Source organism: Pteropus medius, unplaced genomic scaffold, assembly GCF_902729225.1.
Source record: "Pteropus medius unplaced genomic scaffold, Ma_sr-lr_union100, whole genome shotgun sequence".
Taxonomy (NCBI): domain Eukaryota; kingdom Metazoa; phylum Chordata; class Mammalia; order Chiroptera; family Pteropodidae; genus Pteropus; species Pteropus medius.
This window is the reverse complement of record NW_024352790.1, coordinates 729,506-757,354: the sequence shown is the minus strand read 5'-3', so window position 1 is coordinate 757,354 and position 27,849 is coordinate 729,506. Positions and strand designations below refer to the sequence as shown.

General features: G+C 36.9%; 1 protein-coding gene across 2 annotated transcripts in view; it reads left to right on the top strand.

Moving 5' to 3' along the window:
• Window positions 1-27,849, top strand: part of SAMD3 (sterile alpha motif domain containing 3) — a 169,023-nt gene that overhangs the window by 135,359 nt on the left and 5,815 nt on the right. Inside the window, exons 2-7 of one of the 2 annotated variants that reach the window (XM_039849914.1) lie at window positions 452-539; window positions 1,201-1,390; window positions 4,203-4,310; window positions 14,190-14,375; window positions 14,622-14,706; window positions 16,723-16,890. In XM_039849914.1, the coding sequence (XP_039705848.1) occupies window positions 461-539; window positions 1,201-1,390; window positions 4,203-4,310; window positions 14,190-14,375; window positions 14,622-14,706; window positions 16,723-16,890 (816 nt within the window). In that variant the 5' untranslated portion in view covers window positions 452-460. Of the gene's footprint in view, window positions 1-401; window positions 540-1,200; window positions 1,393-4,198; window positions 4,311-14,189; window positions 14,376-14,621; window positions 14,707-16,722; window positions 16,891-27,849 lie in introns of those variants that run through there. The other variant, XM_039849915.1, reaches the window with a different exon arrangement.

Here is a 27,849-nt window from a genome sequence, read left to right as displayed (position 1 = left end):
CTTTTGTAAATGTCAACCACTTCCTGATGAGCCCAGTAGTGGTGAATTTCACACCTTTCTTTTCTTTGTGAACAAACCTGGGTGTTAATGGTACAGGATTGGGTACCACTGTACGTCTCTGGCTGTCTGTTAGTAAAGCTATGGGATGCCTGTGGAAAAAAAAGTAGGAGAAGGTGAAGAAATTTGAGAAATGAGACTAGGAAACAGTTCAAATCAGTCTCATTTTTAAAAAGAATATTCGTTTTATTAGCAACTTTTAGATGTGTATTCAGAAAATAGTCATTTTAAAGAAGCTTAGTATTGAGAGTCTTGAGTCTGCCAAAGTAAGGTGCTGAAATTAGAGAGCTGATTGGTAAAAGTAAATAAATAAAATAAAATAAAACAACAATCTGAAAGAAAAACGGAAGAATCCTTCTCAGACCTTTTATTCTACAGGTGTATTCATTTACAGGATACAGCAATGGAAGCTTGGTCAGTTGATCAGGTCTGCAGTTGGTTGGTGGAGAAAAATTTAGGAGAGCTAGTTCATAGGTTTCAAGGTGAGTTGTTTACACTTTTAAATAATGTTAATTGAGCAGCCTAGCTATTGAGTGTCCTTTGTTATTGGTAATCGCTTTTGTTGCCTAATGCATGTGAGTGTGGATGTGGAATTGCTTCAATGGGGAACTTTCATTTCTTGACTGACTGTGGCAGAGTTTGCATTTGGCCTAGCATCCATGAGAGAATATATTCTGAAAAGAACTCAAAATAAAGTCTTAATAGTTACTTAAAATACTTATTTGATATCATTTGATACTAGTTTTGTCTTTAAATAATGCCACATGTGTTTTGTGCAGTGCTAGATTTACAAGTATTGAATATTGCCTGGGAGATATTGCTAATAATGATCTCCCAAGATTTTTTTCCTTATAAAAACATGCCAGTAAGAAAGGATTGGAAGTGGGGAGGCAATAATGTGGAAGTAATAAGATTTTGTTGTGACTCTATGTTCTAGTTCTTTCTTAGGAGCAGATATCGATTTGGAATTATGCAACATCAGTGTTCTATCTTTGTCAGAAATACAGATAATTTTATAACATGAGAGGACACGCTTAGATGATCTTTTTAACACCAGAAATAATATTTTCTTGCTCAGAGTGTGCTGTCTTTTACAGTGCTTTACCAAGCAGGCATGTAGAGACTTTTTTTTCTTTTTCCCAGAGGAAGAAGTAAGTGGAGCCGCTCTTCTAGCACTTAATGATCGGATGGTTCAGCAACTGGTAAAAAAAATTGGGCACCAGGCTGTTCTGATGGATTTAATTAAAAAATATAAGCAGAAGAGTCAAGAACTGCAGCCTCCTGGAAGCCCTAGAGAAAGAGCCCTGCTCATGCAGGCAGCAGCAGCCCAGGAGTAAGTCTGTTCATGAATGCCTTATTTTTGATCCTGTGCTTTTCCGATGAGGGCTATAGGATGAGACTGGGGTTTAAGCCTCTTTGAAAACTGACAATTTCCAGCGAGATCGTGTGTACAGTATTTCTAACATCTGCATAAAGGACACTTCTTGCAAAGTTTTATGAATCAAGATACATTTTATAATGCATCACTTTTTAAACACCAACTCCAATTGTTAGAGGAGTCTGTAAACCAGGAATTCCAATCTAGAAACATCTGTAATAAGCAGTTGAAATATACAAACAATATGAGTAGATATGGACTCCTGCAGCTTAGGTCTTAAAATCAGGGTTTGGGGAAGCCATTTTTGCTGCTCCTTTGCTTTTCCCTAAAGTATTTATTTATTTATGTATGTGTTTATTTGCCAAGGATTCCTTATAGTAACTAATTTATATTCTCCTCTCAAAGCCTTCACAATATAATTTGCTAGAGGCCTTCACAATATAATTTGCTAAAGACTCTTGATACAATGGGTTTTCTAATTTCTCAAGAGTATTCCTGGAAGGCTGAATGCTATGATAGCATCCCGCAGAAATTATGTAGAAAAATTTGTGGTGGCTTTGAGGTTTAGGGATGTTTTTACTTGTTTTTTTGTTTGTTTGTTTGTTTGTTTTTTAAATCACTGACTTTTGCAATGAAAGGAATGATAACAGAAATTATGGAATTAAAATATTCACTTTATAAATCTAAGTTCCAGGATCATTTCAGCCATTCTGATTTGGTTTTCCCATAGTCTAGACTTTTTGCAAGATTTCTAAGGTTAAATAATTGCTGCAGATTAATTATTCATTAATTTTAAAAATAAAATTGTGATGTTTGATGAAATCTATGTGTTTACTTTCTTTTTTCAGATTACATCTATAATAATATATATTTCTATCTTATTCTCTGGTAAGCAATACAATATTAGAGAGACCCGACTTAAGTAATTTGATTTCTAGAATATTTGGATATTTGGGACATTGAGGGGGATAGGTAAACTTGAAGGGATGGTCCATGGTTGGTCCGAAGAGTCTACCATCTGATTTATTTGAAAAATCTCTCTCGTTGTTTTGACATATCTATGTAAAAGCACACTCTTCAAATGTGACTTTTGATGAAGTTTCCATTGTATGCTTTTAGTCCTTTCCAGCAAAGAGAGTGTGAACCTCAAATAGAGCTCAAAGTAATTTCCCAGCATTCTTGGATGAGCTGGACTTTTGGAAGTTCTCTTCAGTTAAGTGGAATCTTGATATGGCCTTAAGCACAGCTTGGAAGAAAACAGCCGGCCTTGTTTCCACTGCAAATCAGTTTATAATGTTCTCATAGTAAATGAGAACTAGCTGGACTGCCAGGAAATCTGGGCTTCATTCCTGGTTCTACCACTGAGTTGGATTGATTCTGTTAAATGTTGACATTCCTACAGCTTCATCTGTAGGTTGTAAAAAATAATACAGTACCTAACTCCATGTTAATTCACACTGATGCTAGGAGTTTCACAATCTTTGAGAAAATCTCTTCTCCTTCTCCCAGACCAAAACAGCCTTGTGTTAAAAAGGCTTTGTGAACCTAGTTAAGAAAGCCATTTTCAAATGTAGCCAAGACTGGGAACACTGGTTGTCCAGGGATTTATCAGTGAGGGTTTTTCACTCTACCCAGTAAGTAGCTGGGATTGTGTTGTTTTGTATTCAGGTTAAATTATTCTGGTGCAAAACCATAATTGCATGTGGACTTATTGGTAATATTTGCTGATTGTCAAATATATTGTCACTGGACAAATATATTGTCAAGTGGAATTTGTGATAATAGAAAGAAAGATGAGAATATGCTATTTAATTAAGTGCTTAATTAAAAATAGGGAACATGGTATAGTAGAAAGAACCCTGAAGCTAGGTATCAAAACACTTGATTTCAAACCCCTATTCTGATATTAGCTACCCATCTAACCTTGGAGAGCCACTTGACTTTTCTTAATTCCAACTGTAAAACAAAGCAGGTAGAATAAATGATGCTTAAGACTCCTAAAGAGTCTACAATGGCATTCTAGGTCAAAGATTGCAGATGGATTTCAACTTGAATGCATATTTCATTTAATGACTAATGGTTGCCTGGTATGTTATTTTAAAAAGAATTTGTATGCCACATTTGAATGGGATATTGAGTATCCTATTCAAACTTAGGCAAATGATAGGAATATGTAATTGGTAGAAGTATTTGCAGTTGCTTTTTGGTTGTTTTTGTTGAACCTGATAGAAAAATCACTGAACAGGAAGCTGAAAAACTGAGGTCAACTCCTGGCACTGCTACTTTGTGGCTTGTGGTGGTGAAGCCTTCTGGGCTTCAGCAGCATCACTCAGAAAACAAGAGAGTCAGTGGAATATGGTGCTCATATAATGAGATTTCACAGATAAAAGGCAGGAAGTAGAGAAGGGATCTCTTTTGGATTGTTTATCAATCAGACTGTTAACCAATAAAGGTATAGTCTATTATCACTGCCATTTCATAAAGGAAGGAATTATCTTAACACCATTTAGAAATATGACTGATCAGTGAAAATAGCATTGTGAACTGCCATCAGTCTGCCTTCTGCCATTTATGAACCACTGCATGAGATGACCCCAGAGGGTCCTTCCTTAAGATCTCTTAGACGTGACTCTAATGTGGATCTTAGAAGAAGACACAGATCATATGTTTTCTATGGACTGACTCCTACCCTTAGAACCGCCCTGAGGGCAAAAGTTGTGGCTCCTGCAGAGCAGCCCCTAACCCACCTCTTCCTTCTTGGTGACAGGAATGAGCAGACCTCCAATCCAGCCATCCATGGGGAGCACACTGCATCTTTCTCTGCAGCTGGAAACCTTGCTCTTGGACTAATTGACCAAAGAGTACTGAAACAGAGGTGGGGTTGCCAACTTCCAAACATTTTAAAGCCAAATGATAATATTTGTCTTTCTTTTTCATGAGATTTCATGTATTTAAATGCATTTCTAAGTCGAAATTTTTTGCTTTCTGGAAGGGATTTTTTTTTTTTTTTTTACCAAGTGATGAAAATGTTTGGTAAAGGATGAAAGTTAAATTTTCTGATCTTTGTGTTAGAAAAATGAAGTTTTGAGATTATATTATGCATCTTTCAAGTATACATCATTAAAGAAAAAAAGGGATATCTTTGTTGTAAACTGTCCAGGATAATTGGCAGTAACCACAAAGATAGAATTTATTCAGTGAATAATGTCCTATTGAATATGCCTTTTGTGGAGTCTTTGTTTTTGTTTTGAATTTTCTAGTTGTTTTAACTTGATTATTATTGATAGAGGCACTGCTTTGGTAAACATTTCCTTATACAGAAGCCACCCCGCCCCCCCCCATGCCTTATTCACAGTTTTGCTTTCCGTGGTTTTAGTTACTCTCACTCAACTGCTGTCCAAAAATATTAAATGGAACATTCCAGAAATAAACAGTTCATAAGTTTTAAATTGCACACTGTTCTGAGTAACATGATGAAATCATGCACCATCCCACTCCATCCAGCCTGGGACGTGAATTATCCTTCTGTTCCGTGTATCCACACTGTCTGTGCAGCCTGCCCCTTAGTGACTTAATGGCTGTCTCAGTTATCAGATCTAGTGTCGCAGTATTGCAGGGCTTGTGTTCAAGTAACCCTTGTTTTATTGTTTTAATTGTTCTATTTTACTATTATTGTTGTTAATCTATTTCTGAGCCTAATTTATAAATTTAACTTTATCATAGATATTCTGTAGGGAAAAACAAAGTATATGTATATAGGGTTCTTCGGTCCTATCTGTGGTTTCAGACATCCACTAGGACTCTTGGAATGTATCCTCTACGGGTAAGAGGGGAGACTATTGTATTCCTACACTGGATTTAAATGGTGTAACATTTCAATATATGGACAGCATTGGAACAAAGGAAAACCATAGACCTAGACACCAGCCTCAGCAATGTGGTGTTCAGACAGCCCCGAAGGCGATTATAAGTAAGATGTGGTGCCACCTAGCTGTGTGGTTCATGCATCACTCTTGATATATATTGTTTTCAGCCACTGATGAGCAAATGTTTTCCTTAAATGCACTGCCATTGAAAGGAGAAATGCCAGCTTGCATAGGAGAGTAATTGGGTACTAAACAAGTCAGAGTGTGGTCCTTTATAGTTTTCACAAACCCTTTTCATTGTCACTCCACTTAGGCTACAAAGCAGTCCTGCAAAGTGGGCATTCTCTCTCTTTTTTGTAAATGAGGAAAACTGAGACTTAGGTTAAGGGGCTTCTCTCTAGTTTCCCCAAATGAGTCATACTCACTTCTGCACAGGATCCACCATTGTCAGAGTGGAGCTCAGGGGTCTAAGGGCATCTGCCTCAGTCTCCTGACATCAGGCCCCTTTCCCAGGAGAGCAGGGAAAAGCTAGCTGCACCTTTGATCAGCAGCTCTGGCAAAACAGGCTTGGGCTCTGGGCTGTTTTCTCTGTTCTCTTTCCTCTTCACCACCTTCAACCTTACACACCCACCACTAATCAGTCATAAAGGCCCCAGATCCTCAAGAACTCCTAACATTAGGGCTCATTTTCACCCATGCCTTTGACTCCTGTTTGGCATTCTCACCTGCAAAATGGGAATAATAACAATAACACTTTCCTCATGGGGATTTTGTGAGCATTAAAAATAGATAATGCCTGCCGAGTGCTAGCTCAGCAGAAGCAGATGAAAGGCAGTGTAGACAGCACTGCTCCAGGTAATACTCCCTTTCCTTAGGACTTCTTTCCTTTTCGTACTTGCTGCTGTGAAGGTTAAAAAAATAATATTTTTTTCTCCTACCTTCTAAGTTCTTCTAGCTGGGCTAATAACCAAATTAACAGAGACAGATTAACAGGAGAAAATCAAAATTTTGGTATATGTGCATGGGTAGTTCACATAGCATGAAAATTCCAAAGACAGTGTGGCAACTTTGGGTATATAAGATATTTTTGGACAAAGGAGAAAGAAGGTAGGGAATGGGGTTTTAGATTTCAGAAGTGAGAATGGGCAGTTTACAGGTAGTTGAGGAAGAGCTGGAACTTACTTGGCAGGGAAATTCTTCCTGGGCAGCTCAGAAACAATGGGACACAGCCCGGGGTGTGGGTGGGGCTGGGGGATGCTATCTAGCTAACAGGCTTGGAGTCTTCCTGACTAATGCTGGGGTGAAGATTCTTAAAATGATTAAGTCAAAGCTTCCTTCCTAAGGCAGGTTCTTCTCTCAGACTCTCTTTGGCGGGAAAGAGGGTGGGGTGTCTAATGTTCTTTCTAAATTTTGTTTCTTAATAAATAGCCTAAAATCAGTATCCAAAAAAAAAAAAAACAGCTTCAGAGGGGCAAAATTTTGGTTCCCTTCAATGCCAGTGAAAGATAAAGGTGAAACCTATTCATGTAAGTCTTTCCTCTTTTCTAAGCCCATTGATGATATTCATTCCTTATTGTCCTGAGATACTGGCAGGGCAGGATTATTATTCCCGATTTTTCACATGTCTGATCAAAGGAGCAACCCTGTCTTCATGGTGTTTCTCATTCTTCATAGCACCTGGCAAGAGAGAGAAAAAGTTAGGACTGGCTTAGAAAATGTAGAGAAATTGTAGGGTTTGGAAACCAGAGCTGATATTGCCGTATCTTTCGAATCACAGAGTCTCTCCTAACCTATTTGACCACTTGTTGCCCATCTCTATTCACAAGAGCTAGAGATGTCCAAAAAGGAACTCGTGGCCTCTGCCTTTATATATATATTTGGGTGTAAGAACCACAATGCACTCTAACTTAAGACAAGGGGAGTTTATTGTAATAAAAGCATTTCATAGACTCCAAGGGCAAAACCTGGAGGAACTAGTGCTGGAAAGCCAGGGGAGCAGCTGTCCATCCTCTCGTGGAGCCACGTGATAGCCATTTCAGTCTCTCTTCTGCTTCCCTCCTCTGCCTCATTCCCTTGCTTTTCTCTAAGAGGACAGATTTATCTTACTACTCAGGGCTGCTCTGGTCTCCATAGACTGACTGGCATATGACTGACTTGCCATAGCATTGACTCCAAAGCAAATTCTCCCTGGAAACATCTCAGGTTGTCCCAGCCAACTGACTCAGTATCTGAGGAAATGAAATGAATTGCCCATCATGGACCAGGTGCTCTTTCTGTGCAATCAACTGCCTGTGGGGAGGGGCAGATAAGCACAAGGCAGTGGTACCTATTTTAAATATTTTCCCTCTGGTCCAGAGCTATAGAATGAGGATAAGGCAGAAGATTCATTCCCTTTCTACAACCTATCTCAGAAAGTGGTGCTGTCATCCAGCCATAGGAGCTGAAATCATTGCAGCCACCCTGATCTCTTTCTCCTGCCCTCTGCCCAGGGCACTATTCATTCAGCAGGTTTTGGTCAAGGGCCTTTTGCGTGGCATTTGTGTCAGGCTGTGTTGTTTCTTTCCTTTACCTACTTGCTCATCTTTGAAGATTCTGTTCAAAATCTCTATTTCCGAAGCCCCTCTGTTGACATTCTAGGCTAGCCAAGGACCCCTGTCTTCTATGAGTAGTGTCTTTGCTTTACTTGTAAAACTAGATAATGAAATTAATAACTTTAAAGTCTGTAGTCCTTGATTAGATTAGAGGTAGCTCAAGGACAAATACCGAGTGTTTTGTTTGGTTTGGTTTGGTTTTTATCATTGTAAGCACAGCATTTGGCATAGTTCCTGCCACACAGAAACTAAATAAAAATTGAACAAAGAATATGTGATTCAATGAACAACTGAATATATTTTCATGGGACATGATAAATATTTTAATAGCATTAATTTCTCTTTAGACATTTTGACACAATTCATACTAAATATACTAACTTTTTAAAAAATTTATATATTTATTTCAATTTGTTTCAAGTATACAGTACATTTGTTAGACATTTATATAGTTTATAAAATGATCCCCCTAATTGCTCCTTTTCTCCTCTGGTTTTCCACCTAGCCAATACATTAATGCTCACTGCATTCCCTGTACCGTGCTCCCCATCCCCATGACCATCAATCAACTACTAATTTGTACTTCTTTAACCTTTCACCCCATTCTCCCAGCCCCCAACTCCACCCCCTCTGTCTGTCACCAAATTGTCCACTATATTTGTGAGTCTGGTTTTGATTAGTTTGTTCTTTTTGTTCCTTGGATTCTGCATATAAGTGAAATCAATGGTATTTATATTTCTCTGTCTGACTTATTTTACTCAGCATAATAACCTCTAGGTCCATCCATGTCGTTGCAAATAGTAAGATTTCATTTTCTTTAATGGCTGAGTAATATTCCATCATATATATGAACCATAACTTCTGCTGATGGGCATTTAGGTTGCTTCCATATCTTGGCTATCGTAAATTGTGCTACCATGAATATTAAGGTTATGCTAACTTTTAAAACAGAGTTAAACTCCAGGAATTTATGTCACTCACACAATTTTCTTTTCTAAAATTTCTACTTGGTTCTTTTTAATAATTTCTATTTCTCTGCTAAAATTTCCTATTACTTCAGTCAATCTAACATATTATCCTTTAAGTCACTGAACATTATTACAATAGCTGCTTTAAAATCCTTGCCAACATCTGGATAATCTCAACATCATACTCTGTTAATTGCTTTACTCCTGAGAATGCGTCACATGTTTCTTTTTCTTTTTTTTTTTTTTATGTTATATAATTTTGGATTGTATATCAGACATTGTGAATGTTACAGTGGAGACTCTTGATTCTTTCTTATTCTCCCAGAGACTGTTATTACTTTGTGTAAGTGAGCAACAAAATTTGTTGTACTCAAACCAAAAACTCTTGGATATCAGCTTAAATCTAAGTTTAGTTTTTTTTTTTTTTAAATTTTTAATTAGGTTATACATATATGTGGTTCAAGATCAACCAGAGATTTGGATAGTTTATACACAGAATTTTTAGTCTCCCCTCATTAACTCTCTCCTTTCTGAGATTCTCCACACCCTTCTCAGAAATACCATTCCCCCAAACTCTGTCTACTTATTCTGTAGTCCATAAAGTCTGCAGGTTTTCTAATAGAGTTTTAACAGCACTGCTTGAGGTCTGCCTTAGGCTAAAAGTTATAAAAAGGGGAACTCCCTCCTTGTTTTCCTTTTCTTTTAAGTGTAGAGTCCTCTTCAGAATCTGCTTACTATTTTCCACCTTCCAGTGTTTTCAGTTTACAAATAAATAAATATAAATTATATATATATAGATATATGTTTTGTCCAATGCTTATGGTTATCATTTATGGGTTAGTTGGTAGTTGGGCCAGTGTGAGCTAATTAGTTCATGCTACTAGACTGTTGAAGTAGTCTACATTTCAGTGGTGAATGCCTGGATTAGTGTAGTGCCATGAACCATGGGAAAAAGTAGGCAAATACCAGAGATAAGATGTAAAGAAATTTTCATGACACCTAGATATTGAGGAATTAAGATAAAAAGGACATCACAGTGTTAAGCATGAGTTGCTAAGAAAAGAGGTATGCTAAACGAAACACGGAAGTTGGAATGGTATCTTAGCCAGCTTGAGCTGCCATAACAAAATACCACTGAGTGACTTAAATAACAGAAATTTATTTCTCAGAGTTCTGGAAGCTGAAAAGCCCAAGATTAAGGTGCCAGCCAACTCAATTTCTTGTGAGAGCTCTCTTCCTGGCTTGTAAATGGTCACCTTGTGATATGGCTTCACACGGCAGAGAAAAGAGAGTGAGTTCTCTGATATCTCTTCTTATAAGGATACAAATCCTATCATACTGTGACTTCATTTAACCTTGATTATTCCCATAAAGGCCCTGTCTTCTCATACAGCCACATTAGGGATTAGGGCTTCAACATATGAATTTTCTGAGCGGGGAGACACTAAAGTCTATAGCACATAGAAAACTAGTTTAAAATAGAAAAGATTATTAATTATTTTAGATGTGTTGTATATGAGATGAACAGTGTACAAGTTATTGGAGATCTGGGATGGAGCATGGAAAAGAGATTATTGATGATAGATTTATAATCCTTTAACACAGAGCTTGGAGCTGAGGCCATGGAGATGGATGAGTTCTCTGAAGGAGAAAGCACTAATCATACTGAAGTTTAAAAAGACAAGGATGGAGACTTGCATAAACTCATAGAAAGTGAAGGGAGAATAAGTCAGTAAATAAAATAAGCAAGCTGTTGAAGAGATAGGAAAAGAGTCAAGAAAATAGAAGAGTGTCAAGGAAGATGAGAAAGAGTAGAGGGCTGTGAAGAAGTGGTCAATGGTGTTAAAAAGTTAGAAAAGTCTTGAAATAGGCCATTGTTAAAAGGGCCTGGATTTGTGAATTAGGAAACCATTACTGACCTTCTAGGAAGCAGTACTCAGTAAAGCGATTTGAAGAAATTAAGGTAGAAGACGTTAAGGAAAAGCAGGATGAGAGTGATATAACCACCATATTTGGAACATAAATGGTGAGTTAGATTACCAGAGCCTTGAATGCAATGAGCAACCACTGAAATGTTCAAAACGTTACCCAGAGCAAAATGAATTCAAAATGAGTGCTCAAGTAACTACTCCTTTCAGCTGATTGTGTTTATTTTTTCCACAAAAGTCACTGTGTACCAACTCTACTAAGCTAGGTTATAGTCACTGGAGATAAAACAAATAGTCCTTGTCCTCATGTAACATCTGTGTCTCTTCTGTTTCCTGCTAAGGCTCAACTTCTGTCTTCTGGGCATTGAGATTTTCCCTTAGCTGGAGCTCAACTAGAACTATTGTTTTTTGTTTGTTTGTTTTGTTTTTAACACAAACTTATTGTTACAGTTTTTTTATTTTTAAAATTTTAATTGAGATATAATTGACATATAACATTAGTTTCAGGTATACGACAAAGTAATTTAATATTTGTATATATTGTGAAATGATCACTACAATAAGTCTAGTTAACATCTGTCACCATATATAGTTACAACTTCTTTCTTCTAATGAGAACTTTTAAGATCTGTTTTAATAGACCTGTTCTTGATAGGACCATCTTCTTTACTCTTGGTTAACCACATCAGACCATACTATCTGCTCCTTAGGAGCAGAAGAATAATTCAATGATTTTTCATGCTTATTAAAGTTAGACAAAATTTTAGAGTTAATTAACTTTTTCATGAGACTCCCCATTTCGTAATTTTTTAGAAAATTAGTGCATAATGCAATAATGATACTGCCAATTATCAAATGTGTCAGCTTAACTTTATTATGTTTTATTATCATAAATGTAAACTCTACACATAAAATGAGTGTTTAGTGCAGTTAGAATGATTCAGTTAGACTGCCATCAATCCTCAGCATTAGCATGTTTAAAAGCTCTTACTGTGTACCCAGGGTTGAGATCCATTGCATTAGAGATGTGTTGTTTTGTTGTGGTATTTTGCTGAAGAGCACTGCCTCTGAGGTGGGCACAGAGATATCAGTGTCTTCTTCATTTGCAAGTGCTTTCTTCTCCCTGCACTTACTTTAAACCGACTTCTACTGGTGTTCTGCCAATAGAACTCTACTTAATAAACATATTATAAATAATCTTAACCTCATAAAAAGATTATAAAAATCATAAAAATATTTTTTTAATCCAATGCAATCATCATTTTATGGGTAGCAAACAATTGTGCCTGCTAAGTACTTGCAGTTAGAATGTATTTTTAATTTCTGATGAGTCCCTTTTCTTGTGTAATACTAGTTTTGACTTGTTCTCATTTGGCATAGCTTGGATTCTAGTCTCTTCCAAAATACCTTATAAAATTGTTTTAATGTAAAGAAAAGGAAAATGTTAAGCCTCCCATTTTGTCTAATGAGTCTATTAGGAGCAAGATGGAATATCTAGCTTAGAAAGAGTCTGTGTGTGTCTAGATACATTCTGGCATTTGCCAGAAATAATGTCATGCTATATAGTCCCTACTCTGGTTTTGAAGAAAAGAGACATATGGAAGACATATGTCGAACAAGAAGGTAAAAATTGTACCAAGCCCTATTTTACAGCATCAGAATATTGAAGTTATCTACTGATGTGATACTAAATATGAGACAGCAACCTCAAAAGTCTGAAGGGGTCATGCCACTAACTTCACTACTTGGAAACCCTGCACTAAAATGTTGTACTGAAACCAAGTTTAACACCAGCAGTTACATCACTTTTTAAAAACCCTGGGAAGGCACAAAATATAGGGGAAAAAAAAAAACAAAACAAAACTTGTCATTACTTTACACTCTTGGTCTGAGTAAATAAGAGAGATCATGGGAGAAAGAAATAAGCTAACGCAATGGGAATGGAAATAGGGATTGTAAAAGAGTAATTGCCATATGGTAGACCCCAATAAACAGGGATTGAATGAATGAAATGAGAAAGAAACATATTGGAAAATGATTTGGGCTGAAGCACAGATTTCATCTGGGAATTGCCTGTTGCTCTATTAATCAAGTGTTAAATTATCAATGTGCTTATTTTAGTGAGGGTATATTTTTATCACTGATACAGTGACTACCAAAGGGGGGAAAAAGAAGAGAGCTTATCAGAGAAAGAGGGGCGAGTGCTTTCTCTTTTCTGTTTCCTATGTTTTATTGCACATCATGCCTTCTTATAAGATATGACCTAAAATTCTAAAGGAACCTGACCTTTCAAAACTCATCTGAATTTTGTTAGGACTACTAAGGATTCCATGGTTGTGCCAGAAAGTTAACCTACTTAGGCTAATTTAGGAAATCTTTCTGGTTTTTTTTTTTGTCTTCTATTTTGCATTTATTCCTTCACTTTCATTCCAGTCAAGCCTGTTAGTTAAGTATATGGAAAGCCTCTAGTGCCTCTGGGCAACTGTTGCTTGGAAATTTTACTATCGAGTCTTTTTTTTACACACTTAATGATCAGTCACTAACTTTAAGGTTTTAAAGTGGTTCTGATAATTTTATAAATGGCCTTATTGAGGTATAACATAAAATTAACATAACATAACATTTACCTGTTTCAAGTATATAGCTCAGTTAATTTTAGCAAATTTATATGTTTGTACACCATGGTCACAACACATTTTGGAACATATCCCCCTCAAAAATTCCCTGTGCCCTTCTGCATGCAGTCAATCTTCTCTCCCACCTCCAGCCCCAGGCAACTACCGATCTCTTTCTGTAGCTATGGTTTTCTGCAGCGTTTGGTAGAAACTTCATCTGAATGAAATCGGAGTATCTGATACTTATTTTTAGTTTAGAAACAAAGTTTACCTATTAAAATAGCCAAACCAACTAAATTAAATGGATCGTGTATTTCACTATAAACAGCAGCAGAAGAAATTAATTAGAAGTATTTTCTTAATCAGGTGCTATGACTTTATTGTATGTCTCATTTGCTTTGCTGAATTGCAACTTCTTCTCTTTTTGCTTCATATGTTGTTCAGTTTTGAGCTATGCATTACATATTATTTCTTCAAGATATATGGATTAATATTCTTTTCAACTTCAGGCTTTATTCTAAAGTCTATATTATTATGACATTTCCCCCACCCCGTGCCACCCCAAGAACAAGTATTTATGTGTGTACAAAGGAAAAGAAAACAGAGATACCTAATGAGCCTTCAAATATTCACTGATAGATGAATGGATGGAAGAGGGATTGATGACTTTCATATATGTAGGTCTTAGGAAAGTGGTTTATAACATAATTTCTCAGGATGTAGGAAATTAATAAGTTGCATGTATTTACAATAGAATTTCGCTCTGCATGTATTTTTATTTAACAGAAGGAATGTGAAACATGTGCTAGCAAGGAATAAAGCATCACACTGGACGAAGTCCTATGTTTTACCAGAGTTTCCCTATGATGTCAAGAGCATGCTAGCAGAACAGAAGTGTCCCGATCATAGCGTGAGGATAAGGATCATTGAGTTTCTCCAGGCCGACATGACTAAGTATCTGGAAGGCTCATTGTGAGTAATAACAGGTCTTGTTCCTGTGGGAGAGGGTCTGTTTTCAGAGTAAAATAGAATTCATTTGGAACCAACTCTCTTCGGATTTGGGATGGCATATTGGTAATAAGTCCAACATGGCCCAATATTTGAATGTCTACACTGTTATCTAGAAAGAGTTGAAGAAAAGTGAGTGCAATTTAAACCTTAAAGGAAGGAATGTGAGCTGCTTGAAGTGATAAGTGTCCTCCTTGTTGCGCTGACCAGGTATCCCACCACGCAGCAGTATAACGATGTGGTCAACGCCCTCCTGCAGGCCCACCCTTTCCTGGACGAGGATGGCTGTGGCTTTGTAAGTGACCGCATGGTGCCATTTTGTTAATCTCGGCCCATCTTAAAATAATTGCCTTGCATTGTTCAGTAATGTTATGCCTCACCCCAGTTTCTTCAGCTTCTCTCTCTCTTTCTCCTCGATACCTTCTGTGCCTCTCTTTGTGTTTCTCTTCCTTTTTTTTATAGACTTTATATTTTAGAGCAGTTTTAAGTTCAAGGAAATTGAGATGATACAGACATTTCTCCGTATGTATCCTCTGCCCCCCACACATGCATAGCTTCCCCTATTACCAGCACCCCTACCAAGTGGTACAGATTTCTTTTTGTCTAGGACAATCTCTCTGCTCTTTTTGTTTTTCCTGGTATTTACTTTTTGGACAAGTCCAGTGTAGTTGCTGTGTAAGATGGTCCACATTCTGGGTTTTTCTGAATGTTTCTTGATGATTATATTTGGGTTTAAAATGTTGGGCAATGATCTGCTGGTGGTACTGTGGACTGCTTCACGTATCAGATCAGGAGGCCCATAAGTTCAGGGCTGTTTTTTATTGCAGAGGAGAGCTGTATTCATGTAGGTCTTTCCACACGCCCTCCAGTGGGAAAACTATGGAGAAGGGGGACGATTAATCAATGACATAAATATTATCTACTGAGGCATCTGAATTAGGAACTCATGATGCCAGGCATGTAGCAACTCGTTGGTTGAGTACTCATGTGAAAAACTGCATTTGATTTGTCTTTTTATTTTTGTTCCTATCAGACAGTTAATAAGGAGAGAAGGGAGAGTCTGGGAAGAAGAAATTGGCAATTTAAAAATGTCCTAGCAGTTGATCGTTATGATACTTCCCAGCAGGCCAGCAGATTTAGAAAACCTTCAGAGCTATAGGAAATATGAGAGAAAAAATATATTTGCACTATTTCAAGGCTAAAAAAATATAAACCATCCATTATTTCTGTGCTGTTGTTAAACAATGATGGTGGAGTCCGGAATCCCAGCCTGTGGGAAGTGATAAAGCATCTCTGACTCACACATTCCCAGGTGCTTAATCAGGGGCAAAACTGTCCCCCAACCTCAACCCACAGTACACCTCACCAGGGCTGTGGAAGGTTTTATGAACAGCACTTTAGTTACAAATAGCTACTTATTTGACTCTCCCAAAACCCACTGAAATGGTCAGGACTGACCTTATTGCTCTCTCACTGTGCTGGGCTTGGTGAGCAAAGCAGACATGAGCCTTGGCTTTGCGTGCTTGTAGCCCAGTGGAAGTAAGACAGAGAAGGAAGGGAGGGAGGAAGGGAGAAAGAATGAAAAGAACAGAAAAGAAAAGCAACAGAAACAGAATATCGTCACATAGATGATGGTACATACCGGTGTGATAAGTGTTGACAAAGAAAGATGAGAGCTGACCATCAACAGAAAACAGCTGTTAGGGTGGCCATAAGGAAGTGGTGACTGAGCTGAGATCTGGATGGAGGCAGAGCGAGAGTTAGATACCAGCAGGGTGGGGGAGGGATATCTTTGTGTTTGCAACAGTAAATGTTCCACAAATATTTAAAGAGTGAATGCCAATAGTAATCACCGAAGCGAATTTCAAGGGATGATAGAAAAATCATATATGGATTGATAAATTTTCTTTAAATGCATCAATTTGTATGCATAAGCCATTATCGGTTCCTTTCTAGAGCTCACTAGAAAAGTAGAGTACGTTGTGGAGACAGCAAAGTAAGGTGAAAAGTATCCAATTTTAGGAATTAGAAAATCTAGATTCAAGAACCAGTATATTTACTCAATAGCTATATGACATTGGGAAAATATTTTTATTTCTCTGACTCCGTTTTCTTATTTATAATATAAGGTTTGCAGTTTTTATAGCAGTATCACAGAATTTCTAAGGGTAAATGGAACGATAGATATATTATTTCTGTTACTGTGATGTGAAAATATTTCCAGCCCGAAAGTGATAGAAAAGATTTTATTGTTTATATAGAATTATTTCAGCCTCTTCAAAGATTAACTGTCCTGTTTTATTTTATACAGTTTTTATGGAAACGAGCCCTCAAAGATCGCTTTAAATATGTTTGGAGACCCATAGAAGATGATGAACAAGTGATGAGAAATAAGTGTAAATTTGGACACCGAAGAGGCCAGACAAGGAGATCTCTTGCTGATATAAGATTCGATGAAATTAAAATTGTCCAGATAAAAGTAAGAATCTTTAATTATTCTTTAATTGTATCTTTAATTGCTCTGACAACTTATTGATCAGTTGATTGATTACGGGATAATAAGTAATAGCATTTGAAATAAAACAAAATAAGTATCCTTTTGGTGTAGTCAGAAAGAAAAAAAAATTGTTTTGCATAGCATATAATGCGAATGACAGTATTTCCAGAAGGGAACTTCCAAAACCAGTCTGAGCAGAGTATGCTCTTGAACATCTCATGCTTATTCTTTTACAATCTTCGAAAAAACTGGAAAAATCCTTATGTTCTGGGTCCTTGAATAGCTTCCTGTCATCTTAAATGTATTTTGTGTTCTCGTGGTTCTTATTGGTACAGAAAGTTTTTAATACTCGTAGTGTAGAGTTAGGTAGGCTGTAGTCTCAATGTGTCATGGAGGAAGGTAGTGCACATGTGTCGACACATACTCTGTATTGCCCTTTCTTTGATCAGAAGGGGTCCCACACCACCCAAGGCAGCCATGGGGAATGTCAGGCCAAGGACTTCAGGCAGGGCCTGGAGATTTCTCCCTCAGCAGGGGGTTTGCTGTATAGAATGTCCACGTGGCTTGTAATTATCCGAGATCCTAAAAGTATTCCTTAATTGCCTCGGAGCCCCCAAATATCTTCAGAAACAAGAATGTCCTCTACAGATAGAGTAGATTGAACTCCTTAGGGAGGATGTCCAAACCCTAAGTATAAAAGCTAAACCTCATGCTCCCCCAGTTCTGTTTCCACATCAATCCAACATGAATACATAATTCAGTTCTTCACCACAAACACATTTATGTTAGTGAATGTACTTGGTACAAATATTCCATTTTGTTCTTCAGCTGGTATATTTATTTGCCATTAATAGAGCAGCCTATTGGGTCGAGTCAATTTTATTAGCACTACTAATAGCTCCAGGGGACATGAATGTTCTTTAACATATTTTGTAAACCGTTCATCCCAGCATCATACATAAAGAAAAATTTTAGATAAAGGTATATATTTAAATAGCTTATTATAATTTTAAAAAGAACTTTCAAATAATAGGCTAGTTAAGATAATATAATTCTCTGCCTGCTCTTTGACAAGACAAGACAGTTGGAAGGCACCTAAATTTAGTGGCGTAACTTTTTAGAAAGTTTGACTGCTATATTCTAATATAAGCTAAAATCACGATAAAGACAGAATTACATTTATTTAAAAATATCTTTTATATTCTTAAAATTAAAAGTAACTCTACAAAGGAACATGATTATGCATAAATTGGTTTTCTCAAAAAAGTCGATTTTCAGTCTACTAAAAATGGAGTTCTTTTATAAATAAATTAACATTTTGCAAACTCAGTTTTCCTTCTTTTCCATGATGCATGTCCCACTAAAATTCACTGGGATGAATGAATGGTAAAATTGGAAAATTAGCAATTGTCCCCGCACTAGAACTCAAGGGTAAATCCTTGAGGTCAGGGCTCATCTCCAGGGACACAAGGCTAAATGGTAGCTTCTCTTTTGTTGACACATCATCACTGAACCAACTTGTACACCCATGTTTGTGTTCCTTCTCAAAGCCACCCTAGTTTTTTATGTAACTACAGCTTTCATGGCTCCTCCCATCCCCCAGACATACCTGAATCCTAAAATGAATCCTACTGAGACCCATGCAGGGGCTTTTGCTTCAAAAACCACAGAGAGTTGAATGTACAAGGCCCCAAGATAAATTAAGTTGCAAAAAGATTTAGTTTTGACCTTCCTGCCAGCTGGGGCAAAAATCGATTATAAAGTGGTCATTGTTCACATCCGAAAAGATAACATTTTTCCTGACAAACAATCTAATTGGTAAGGATTTACTTTTCTCCCCCTTACCAATGGAACTACAAATTGCTGATTCTTTTAAAAACTGTAGCATCCCTGTTTATGATCTGTAAAGCCAAAGCTTTAAAAGATGGAGAAATATTTATAATAGAAAATTACACACAGAAACAACTGTGTGTCGTACCCTCCATGGTAATTAAGCAAATGTAAAAACACTAAGAAGAGTGGAGGAACAAATCTGCTGAATATACTACTTATCTCATGCGATTTTATACTTAAGATGAATTGCCGAAATAATTTCCGATCTCCATTTTGAACTTCTGACAGCTGCTTTTTAATATCTTTAAGATTTCTGAAAATGGAAGATATTTGGATTAAGAGACACTGGTAATTTCACATTTTAAAAAGTTTCTTGACCGGGAACAATATTTCTATAATACAGAAAAAGTTATTCCCTGTGCTGCAGAAATGGAAAGTGCTGATTCAGGCAAAAAGCCAGGAATCAGGCCATTCCCTCAAAGGCAGGGAAGAGGCTTTGGCTAAACTGGAGGAAGATTTTGAGAAGAGAAGGAAGAAAGGAGAGGAAGAGATTTTCATTGGTTTGGTTTTGTTTCTGTCGTTCTTTAGAGGTTGGAAGGATTCAGGTAGATGTCTCAATGAAGGAAGGTACATTTCTTAGTCCTGTCACATGGACTTCTTCAGATAACATAGGCAGCTGCAGAATTTGTGTGAGTCTGAGCATAGGCTAGTGATTTTTTGTCCCTCTCTCTCCGATCTCAGTCTCCTGGGATAGTTTATTTTTAGCATAGCACAAACTATACTACAAAATTTGAAGCATCAGCAGCACCAAAACACCCACCCATGCTTCAGTATATGTGGGCTCCTCATATTCAACGACTAAAAAGTCTTGTCGCCATGTTATGTGGATAGCTGTACTCGTCAGAATCCCAGACTATGTACCCAGAACAAATCCCGCAAAGTACTGGGTATTTTGCAATAGTTAAAAGTCCTTTTCCAACCTCACAACCTCATGTCTCTGCTGCTTGTAGGGACACACAGCCAAATGCAGCATAAGTGCTATACTTATTCATCTGACTTTTAGTTTTAGGTCCAAATAAATCTGTAGACTTATGAATTGATAAATTTGTTTCTTTTGCTTAATTATCTTTTCCTATACTTCATCATGTATTTATAAACTGTCGACTTAATAACGTCCAAAACTGTAAAGAATTTATATGAGTTTATTTGAGCCAAACCGACGACATATGCTAGGAAGCGAGATCTCAAATGCTCTGGAGGATGACAGTTTTGCAGTTTGTTTTACGCATTTGAAATTAAGGTGGGAATGTAAGGAAGATTACATGAGGATGGGAGAAAGTATGAGGATCAGATTATACGATACTAAAGATTATGTGCTCTCTTGAGGGTAGTCTGCTTTAGAAAGAGGGGTATGAAAGAGTGGTCAGTACACAAGGAGGAGGGACAGATCTGGAAGGGGGCATTTCAATGTATTTTAACCTAGATGCACAGAAACAATGGATAGGGCTTTTGCTTAAGGCAAAAATAAGCCTTTTACTAAAGAAGTTATATGCCTGGGATGTAACTACTCACCATGACCTGCCCAGTTAAAAATGTATGCTCGGATCTCCTTGCAAGGTTACTTTCCATAGAATGCCTTTTTTTATCCACAAAATAGAAGTATAATTAGATTCTCGAAACAGTAAACTTAAATAAGTAATTTTATAAGTCGCTTACAATATTATCCTTTTTAAATGATGAAGACACTGGCTTTAAAAGTTTATAGGGATTATATGGAACTGCAAGGCAGTGTAGAGGAATTACACTTTATACTATAAATTTTTTTTTTTTTTTAATTAGAAAACCTCAGGAGCTAATTAAAGTTGAGTAAATCAAACTCTTCATGGTACGTTAGCATCATTGCCCTGTGGCCTTTTTCTGGTTCTATTCATTCCTTTTTTGTCCACATTCCTGTCCGCCCTCCTCCCCACCTTCGCCCTTCGGCAACCATTCTAATGTCTCTCATAGGTATCTTTTTGTTGTAAGTGTTCCAAAATGTGTATTATCACTTTGGGTTTACATATATTTGACTGGATGTAAATAATATTCTTACCTCATTCTGAGTTTACGTTTTTCACTGACACTCTTTAAGACTCACTTATGTCACTATGTGTATTTCTAGTCCATGATTGTAACAATCATTAAGTACTCCTTACTGCAAGCCCTGTTTCTCCCCACCACAAATTGTACCATCATATATGTCTGGTTATGAACCTACCTGTGTACCTGTGTGTTATTTTTCTGGGTCGTGGGAGTGGAAGTGATGGGGCAGAGGGCATGCACGTACTTAATTTGACCAATTGCTCTTCAGAATGACTGTCAGTCTCACTCCCACATTAGCACATTTCCCTGTAATCCTGCCAACCCTTGGCATTATCCAGCCTGCCAGGGTTTGCCAGTTCTAATAGGTATAAAGTGTAATCTCAGTCTTGTAATTTGCATTTCCCCAGGTAACTAAGGAATTTGAGCATCTTTTCACATGTTTGTTAGCCTTTTGAGTTTCTTCTTTTAGAAAAGTACCTCTTTAGATACACTTCCATTGTTTTAATGAGCTAGCATCTTTTTCTTGTTAATCTGTAGGAAGCAGTCCTTCCCATGCCCTAAGTCACAAAGATATTCTTCTTCTCTTTCTTCTCCAAAATTTATAGTTGCACTTTCACACCTTTGTATGTGCTATTAAGTAGGGATCTGCATGTCGTGAGTCACTTTCTCAGTACCAATTACTAAACAATCTGTCCTTTTTTCATTGGTTTATGGTGGCACTTTTATTGTATGTTAAGTTACCTAATAGACTTGGATGTGTTCTGGGGGCTCTTTCTTATTCCAATGGTTAGCTTAGCAGTCTGTTCTTACGTCATTGCCATATTACATTTGAGTACTTAGTGATTATTACTTAGTATCACTTAATACCTAGAATAAAGATATTTTTTCTTACCAGTGGGAAATGTGCTAGGTCAGGGAAATCCCTCAATAGAAAGGATTTGGGGGAGATTTGTCCGCATTTTCTAGGATAAGGAGAACTGCAGGGAGTTCTTTTCTTAGGAACTGACCTTTGGGCCAATCTGCACCATCTACCTTCTCATAGGAGAATTAGAGCCTGGGCTAGGGGTGTTGTGTTCAGGTGGGAGGGCTGAACCAAAAGAAAGTTCCGAGATTCTGCTAGCACAAGGAGCAGCAGCATAAGCTATCTTGCTCTTGTGGAGGGCCCGCTGTGACAGAATAGAGATGCTCTGATGAATACATCCTGCTCCTGTCATCCTGATCCTGGGGTGGGGGTGAGGGTGACATCCGGATTATGTGTGGCACTGAACCTGTATCCAGACATTGCCACAGTCTGATGCTCATCCTTTCTTGGGAATTTCTTTATCCAGGAGAGGTCGTACCCTCAGGCGTCTGACAATTGCCCCATTTGAAATATTGGGATATAAACATAGTTTTTGAAATGCTTAAATTCATCTTTAATGCTTTTTTGACTAATGTATACTTTTTTTCTTAAATTATTGATGTTTCCTTCAGCTAGTAGAGCCCTCAAACTATTAGCATAAACTCTCTCATGGGACATAAGAAGTCAACGCTTCTTTCAAAATTTTGTGAAAAAAATTGGGCTTATATCTTTCAGGTGTCCAGTTCTTCACATATATGGCTGAGTTTTTCATATACTTTGAAGAGATTCTCCTTTATCTTTATGGGGTAAATTAACCCTAAATTGGCACTTAGGTGAAAATTCATTTTGTATTGAAGCAGAGCAGGAAGGATTTGGTAGTTTCTATGAGAGCTTTTGCTTCTCTTTTTTTAAAATTTATTTTCCCTAATTGCAATGAAGTTTTCTGAGTGTGGAGGCTTTTAATGTGATCTTTAGTGTGTAGATTATTCTTTTTATCAGTTAGTTTATTTTACTTTTGGTTTCTTTTTAAGAGTTTTAAATAAGTAACTTATACTATTAATCAGTTTCTCCAAAATTCCTTTTGATATCGTCTTCTCAGAGGTCTTCATTTTATGATATGTTCGTTATATCCAGCCCAAGTTACTGTAATCCATGTTGTCTTCTCCAGGAATAGCAGTTGTCCCAGTCTTTTAGTGCCTTGTTTTTCAGCTGTTTAGTGGTTCTGTTTATTATTGAAAGTGGATCACTGAAATCTCCAATGATTATTATTCTTGAATTGTCTCTTTCTCCCTTCAATTCCGTCAGTTTTTGCCACATGATTTTTGGGACTCTGTTGTTAGGTGTATATGTTTATCATTGTTACATCTTCTTGATGGATTGGTCCTCTTACCATTATTAAATATCCCTTTTTGTCTCTTAAGAACAATTTTTATCATAAGGTTTATTTTGTTTTTGGTTGCTGCTTGCCAGGTATATCTATTTCCTATCTTTGTGTGTTTGAATCTAAAGTATATCTCTTGTAGACAGCATATCATAGGATCATTTTAAAAATACGTTCTGTAAGGTAGGGTTTATGTGTGCTCTTTTGCTATTTGTTTTCTATATGCCATCCCTTTTTTGTAATTTTATTCCTTAATTACTGCCTTCTTTTGTGTTAAGTAGATAGTTTTTTACCATACTAATGTAATTTCCCTTATCGTTTTTCTTAATGTATATGGAATTTTAGTTATTTCCTTAATGGTCGCCCTGGAGATTACAACTAACATCTCAATTTATAATAATCTAGGTTGGATTAATATCAATTTAATTACAATAGCTTACAAAAATTTTGCCCTTATAAAACTCCATCCCCTTTCCCTTTTGTGCTGTTATTGTCACATAAATCACATTTCATACATTGTATACTCTACAACATAGGTTTATAATTATTGCTTCGTACAATTGTCTTTAAAATATGATGGGAGGAAGCATTGTAAACAGCAAATACATTTATGCTGTCATTTATATTTCTCTTGTATGACCTTTACCAGTGCTCTTTATTTTTTCATGTGGATTTGAGTTATAATCTAATGTTCTTTCATTTTAGCTTTTAATGTTTCTGGTAGGACAGATCTGCTTGTGACCAATTCTCTCCGTTTTTATTTATCTGGAAATGTCTTGAATGTCTCCTTATTTGAAAGGTTGTTTAGTTGGATATAGTATTCATTCAGAAAATTGTTTTCTGATTTGAGAATTGTGCGTTCTGGTGTCTCAGTTAACGTGGTTTTGTCTATAGCTAACAGAAAACTTTCTCTAAAATTGGCCTAAACTATATATATTTTTTTAAAAGCTACGCTCTCACATAACAAGAAACCCAAAGACACATGAGCGCGGATATCCTTGTAGGGTGTCTTTGTACCCCTAAATCCTCCAAATATTTGCTAAACAAATTAATAAATACCAAGAGTTAAATTACTCAACACTATACTTATAATTCATTTCTCTTTTAAAACATTTTCTTTTCCTAGTTATTGGATATATAGGGACTCTATAACTTTGAAAGTCATGCAGCAGTTTTGTGTGTTAGCTTTTTTGGTATTAGAGATAAAATGGAACTGAAAGTTATGCAAAAACTACTTAGATAGTCAAATGTTAAGAATATCTACTGAGTTCTTTTGGATTTCTTTTATGGCAGTTACTCTTTGTTTCTTACTGCACCTGATACATAATGATTTATTGTCTAAATACTAATCATTTTTTATAGCCTTTTTCACAGATGTTTCTCTCATGGGGCAAAACTGAACAAGACAGCAAAAGTTGAAGAAAAATGTTGACAGTTAATTGCATTCTGGATATAATGCAATTACTGTTATCAGCAGGTGGCAATTTACTAATACCGTGAACTTCTATAAGTCAGCTGTGGACTTGGAAACATGGGGCAAAGTTGCCGCATGAGACACATAACTGAATGCTAAACAGAGCGACTCCTCAAGTTACATAGGGAAGCATCATTTCCAGTCAATTTGATGACAAGAGAATTGAAAATGGGACAACTGGAATTTGGTGTGTAGAAAACCCTAGCGTCTAACACAGCACTGTCTCATAGAAATGTAATACGAACCACACATGTAATTTAAAATTTTCTCATAGCCACATGGGAAGAATTTACTTTTTTAAAAAGAGTAAAAAGAAGCAGGTAGATTATAATATTAATAGTATATTTTATATAACCTAATATGTTCACAATATTATCATCTCAATGTTATTAACAATGGTTAATGAGATGTCTAACATTCTTTTTTTTGCATACCAAATCTTTGAAATCCAGTGTTTACAACACACAGGTCAGTCTGGACTAGCCACATTTCAAGTGCTCTGTAGCCACATGTGGCTTGTGGCTATTGCACTGGATGGCTAAGATAAACACAGTGGAAGTGTAGGGTGAATCGACACTATAGGGAACACCAAAGTTGGAAGGGAGCATGACTAGTTATTTGATGTTCAGAGCTATAGTGCCCAAATCTTAGGTACAAGACCTTTACATGTTGTCTTTAAAGTGGATTTTTAATAATGTGTTTATAAGAATAATTAAATTTCATAAATTTTCATAACGAGATACTTTCTTTGCACACTTATTCAGATTGCAGGATGTAGAACAAAATTATGTTCAATAAAAGTCAAGGTGAGATTTTATTCATTTCTGGGAGGGAATGTTATAACTGTACATTTTAAATCATGCTGTCTTAATACTTTAAAAGCAGTCTGAATTTTCTGTTAAAATCTAATTTGGAAATATTATTCCCACTCATTTCTACTCCAGCTGTCAACTTAGAATTGAAATTGGTTAGAGCTCAACTCTCTGCTACTTCAGCCAACTCTCTAGATGCTGTAGGTCACTGTGATGTTGGAGCAGAGCTCACTCTGTGTCACCAGCACTGGTGCGGTAGAGGCGTGGCATAAGCTACTTTTCCAGTTTGTTTGCCTCCAACTCAGGTTAATGTTCTGGTTAACTTATGCTGATTCCTTTGAAGTCACAAATCCCACGGGTGACTTCCACTTCCCTCTCAAGTATCCATTCACTAGCATTCTTGGCCAGGAATGATCTGTTCCCTGCTTCTTGCCTTCTTCCTTTGATGCTTCTTCAGCATGTCTCCCCACTTTCTTTGCCTTCTGACACAGACATCTAGCAGTTGACTCTGCTGCATCTGCTGTTCTGTAAGACTTAGACATTGCTTATTCACTAGTGCTCTAGTCTTAATGTGTACTGCTAAGGAGTACAGGCTGTCAGAACAAGGCTGTCTACCTCCTCGGAGAAGGGGGGAGCTACGCTAAGACAAGAACCCCCATCCCTGGTTATCTCTGTGCTTGGGAAAGTTACCTCCTCTTTGAAAGTCTCAGTTTGCTCATCAGTAAAGTGAGAGGCATGGACCAGATGATTTCTAAGTTCCTTCCAGCTCTAATGATCTAGAAATTATTAGAAAAGTGAGAATTTTAAAGTCTGATGCAACCAACTATTTTTTTCTAACAAGGAAGGTCACGTCAGTCTAGAATACAACACACTAACGTGTTAATTCCATCAAGCAGAAGTGTCCTAGAAACTCTGCTTTTTATGATAGTTCATAGATTGGGTGGGGATTTTAGGGGAAGCAACACACCATGTGTTTAGTAGTTTATAAATGTCGATATTAACAATTATAGAACCAACGGTATATTGCAGTAAGAGAAGAGCTGTTTATGTAATTAAAAATTTTTCCTTTACTTTTTAAAAGTTAGGATTTTTCTTTTTATTAATAAATCTGTCCTTATAACATTTGAGACTGATAAAAGGATATACATAGCATATGTGGGATTTATGAGACAAAATGAGCACTGTGAGCCCAACATCAAGCTTTAGAATTAGAATACACCCGTACCTCGTGTCTGCCTATAATCATCCTCTCTCCCATGCTCGCCTTTCCAACACTATTGCTCTCTACTCTGAATTTTGTTTAGCATTCATCTGTTTTTGAAATATATGACTTTATCACATATGCATGATTCCTAAGGGAAGACTTTGCGTACAATTTGAAGCACTCTATTTTGAAAGTTTAGTAGAATTTGTCTAGAAAACAGTCAGATCTTGGAAGTTTTTGTGGAAAGACTGTTACTTTCTAATTAAATTTATGTAAGATTATACGAACTTTCAGTCCGTTAAGATGTATTTTTCTAGAATTTGTTCACCTAGTCTATGTCTTGCTAGTCATCTATGTTCACAGATGACTTGTAAAAGCTTTGATCATTTTTCATCTTTTACAGGTAATATATGTTCACATTCTGGTCCCGTAGACAGACAATTTGTGAAGTTGTTAATTCAAATCCAAGTTCAGATGAATGTCCTCTTGATGCCAGACAGCTCGACAGGGTGGGAGTCCAAGGTGGGACCCTGACCCTGAGGTTCTGGTGACCGGGTTCTTGTCTTATGCCCTGAGATAGAATTCAAGGACACTACAGACAGCAAGCTGGAAAGCTCCAGTTTTTTAAAGTGAAAAGTACACACTTAAGAGAAAAGTGAGGGCAGCTCAGAGAGAGAGTCTGCCCCAAGCTGTCTGAATTATGGGCTTTTGTTTTCTTGGGGGTGGGGAGGGTGTCCCAAGCCTATCTGGCCTGCCTCATGTTCTTGGCTTGTTTCCCATATCACCTAGAGGGAAGGAGGTGGCCCAAGGCCATCTGTCCTGTCTTCTGGCCTTGGCCTATTTCTCATGCTGGAGTCTCAGCTTGAAATCGAAACAAGGAGAGGGCTGAATAAGGGGCAGAGGAGAAATTCCAGAGCCACATCCTGGAGGGAAGGAAGGACTTCCCTAGGCTAACTATCCTGCCTCACTCTCAACTAATTTTTCTAGAAAGTTTTTTTTTTTCTTGTCTCCTCAAAGCTGATTGTCTTATATTTTTAATGATAATGTGTGGAGTATTTCTTAACCACCCCACCCCACCCAGTGTACCCAAATGTGTAAAGTATAATGACAGCTTGATAATTTAGCAACACAAATACCAAGTTATTATTTTAAATATGTATTATATGACATGGTACCGCAGTTATTAAAAGACATTTAAAAAGAAAAAATACAAGCAGTAACAACAAATCTTAATTTAAAACCTCTTTATCTCTTCTTAATATTTTGTTTTCTAAAATTTAAATGAGTAGAAATAAACATTCCTGTTAAGTGTGA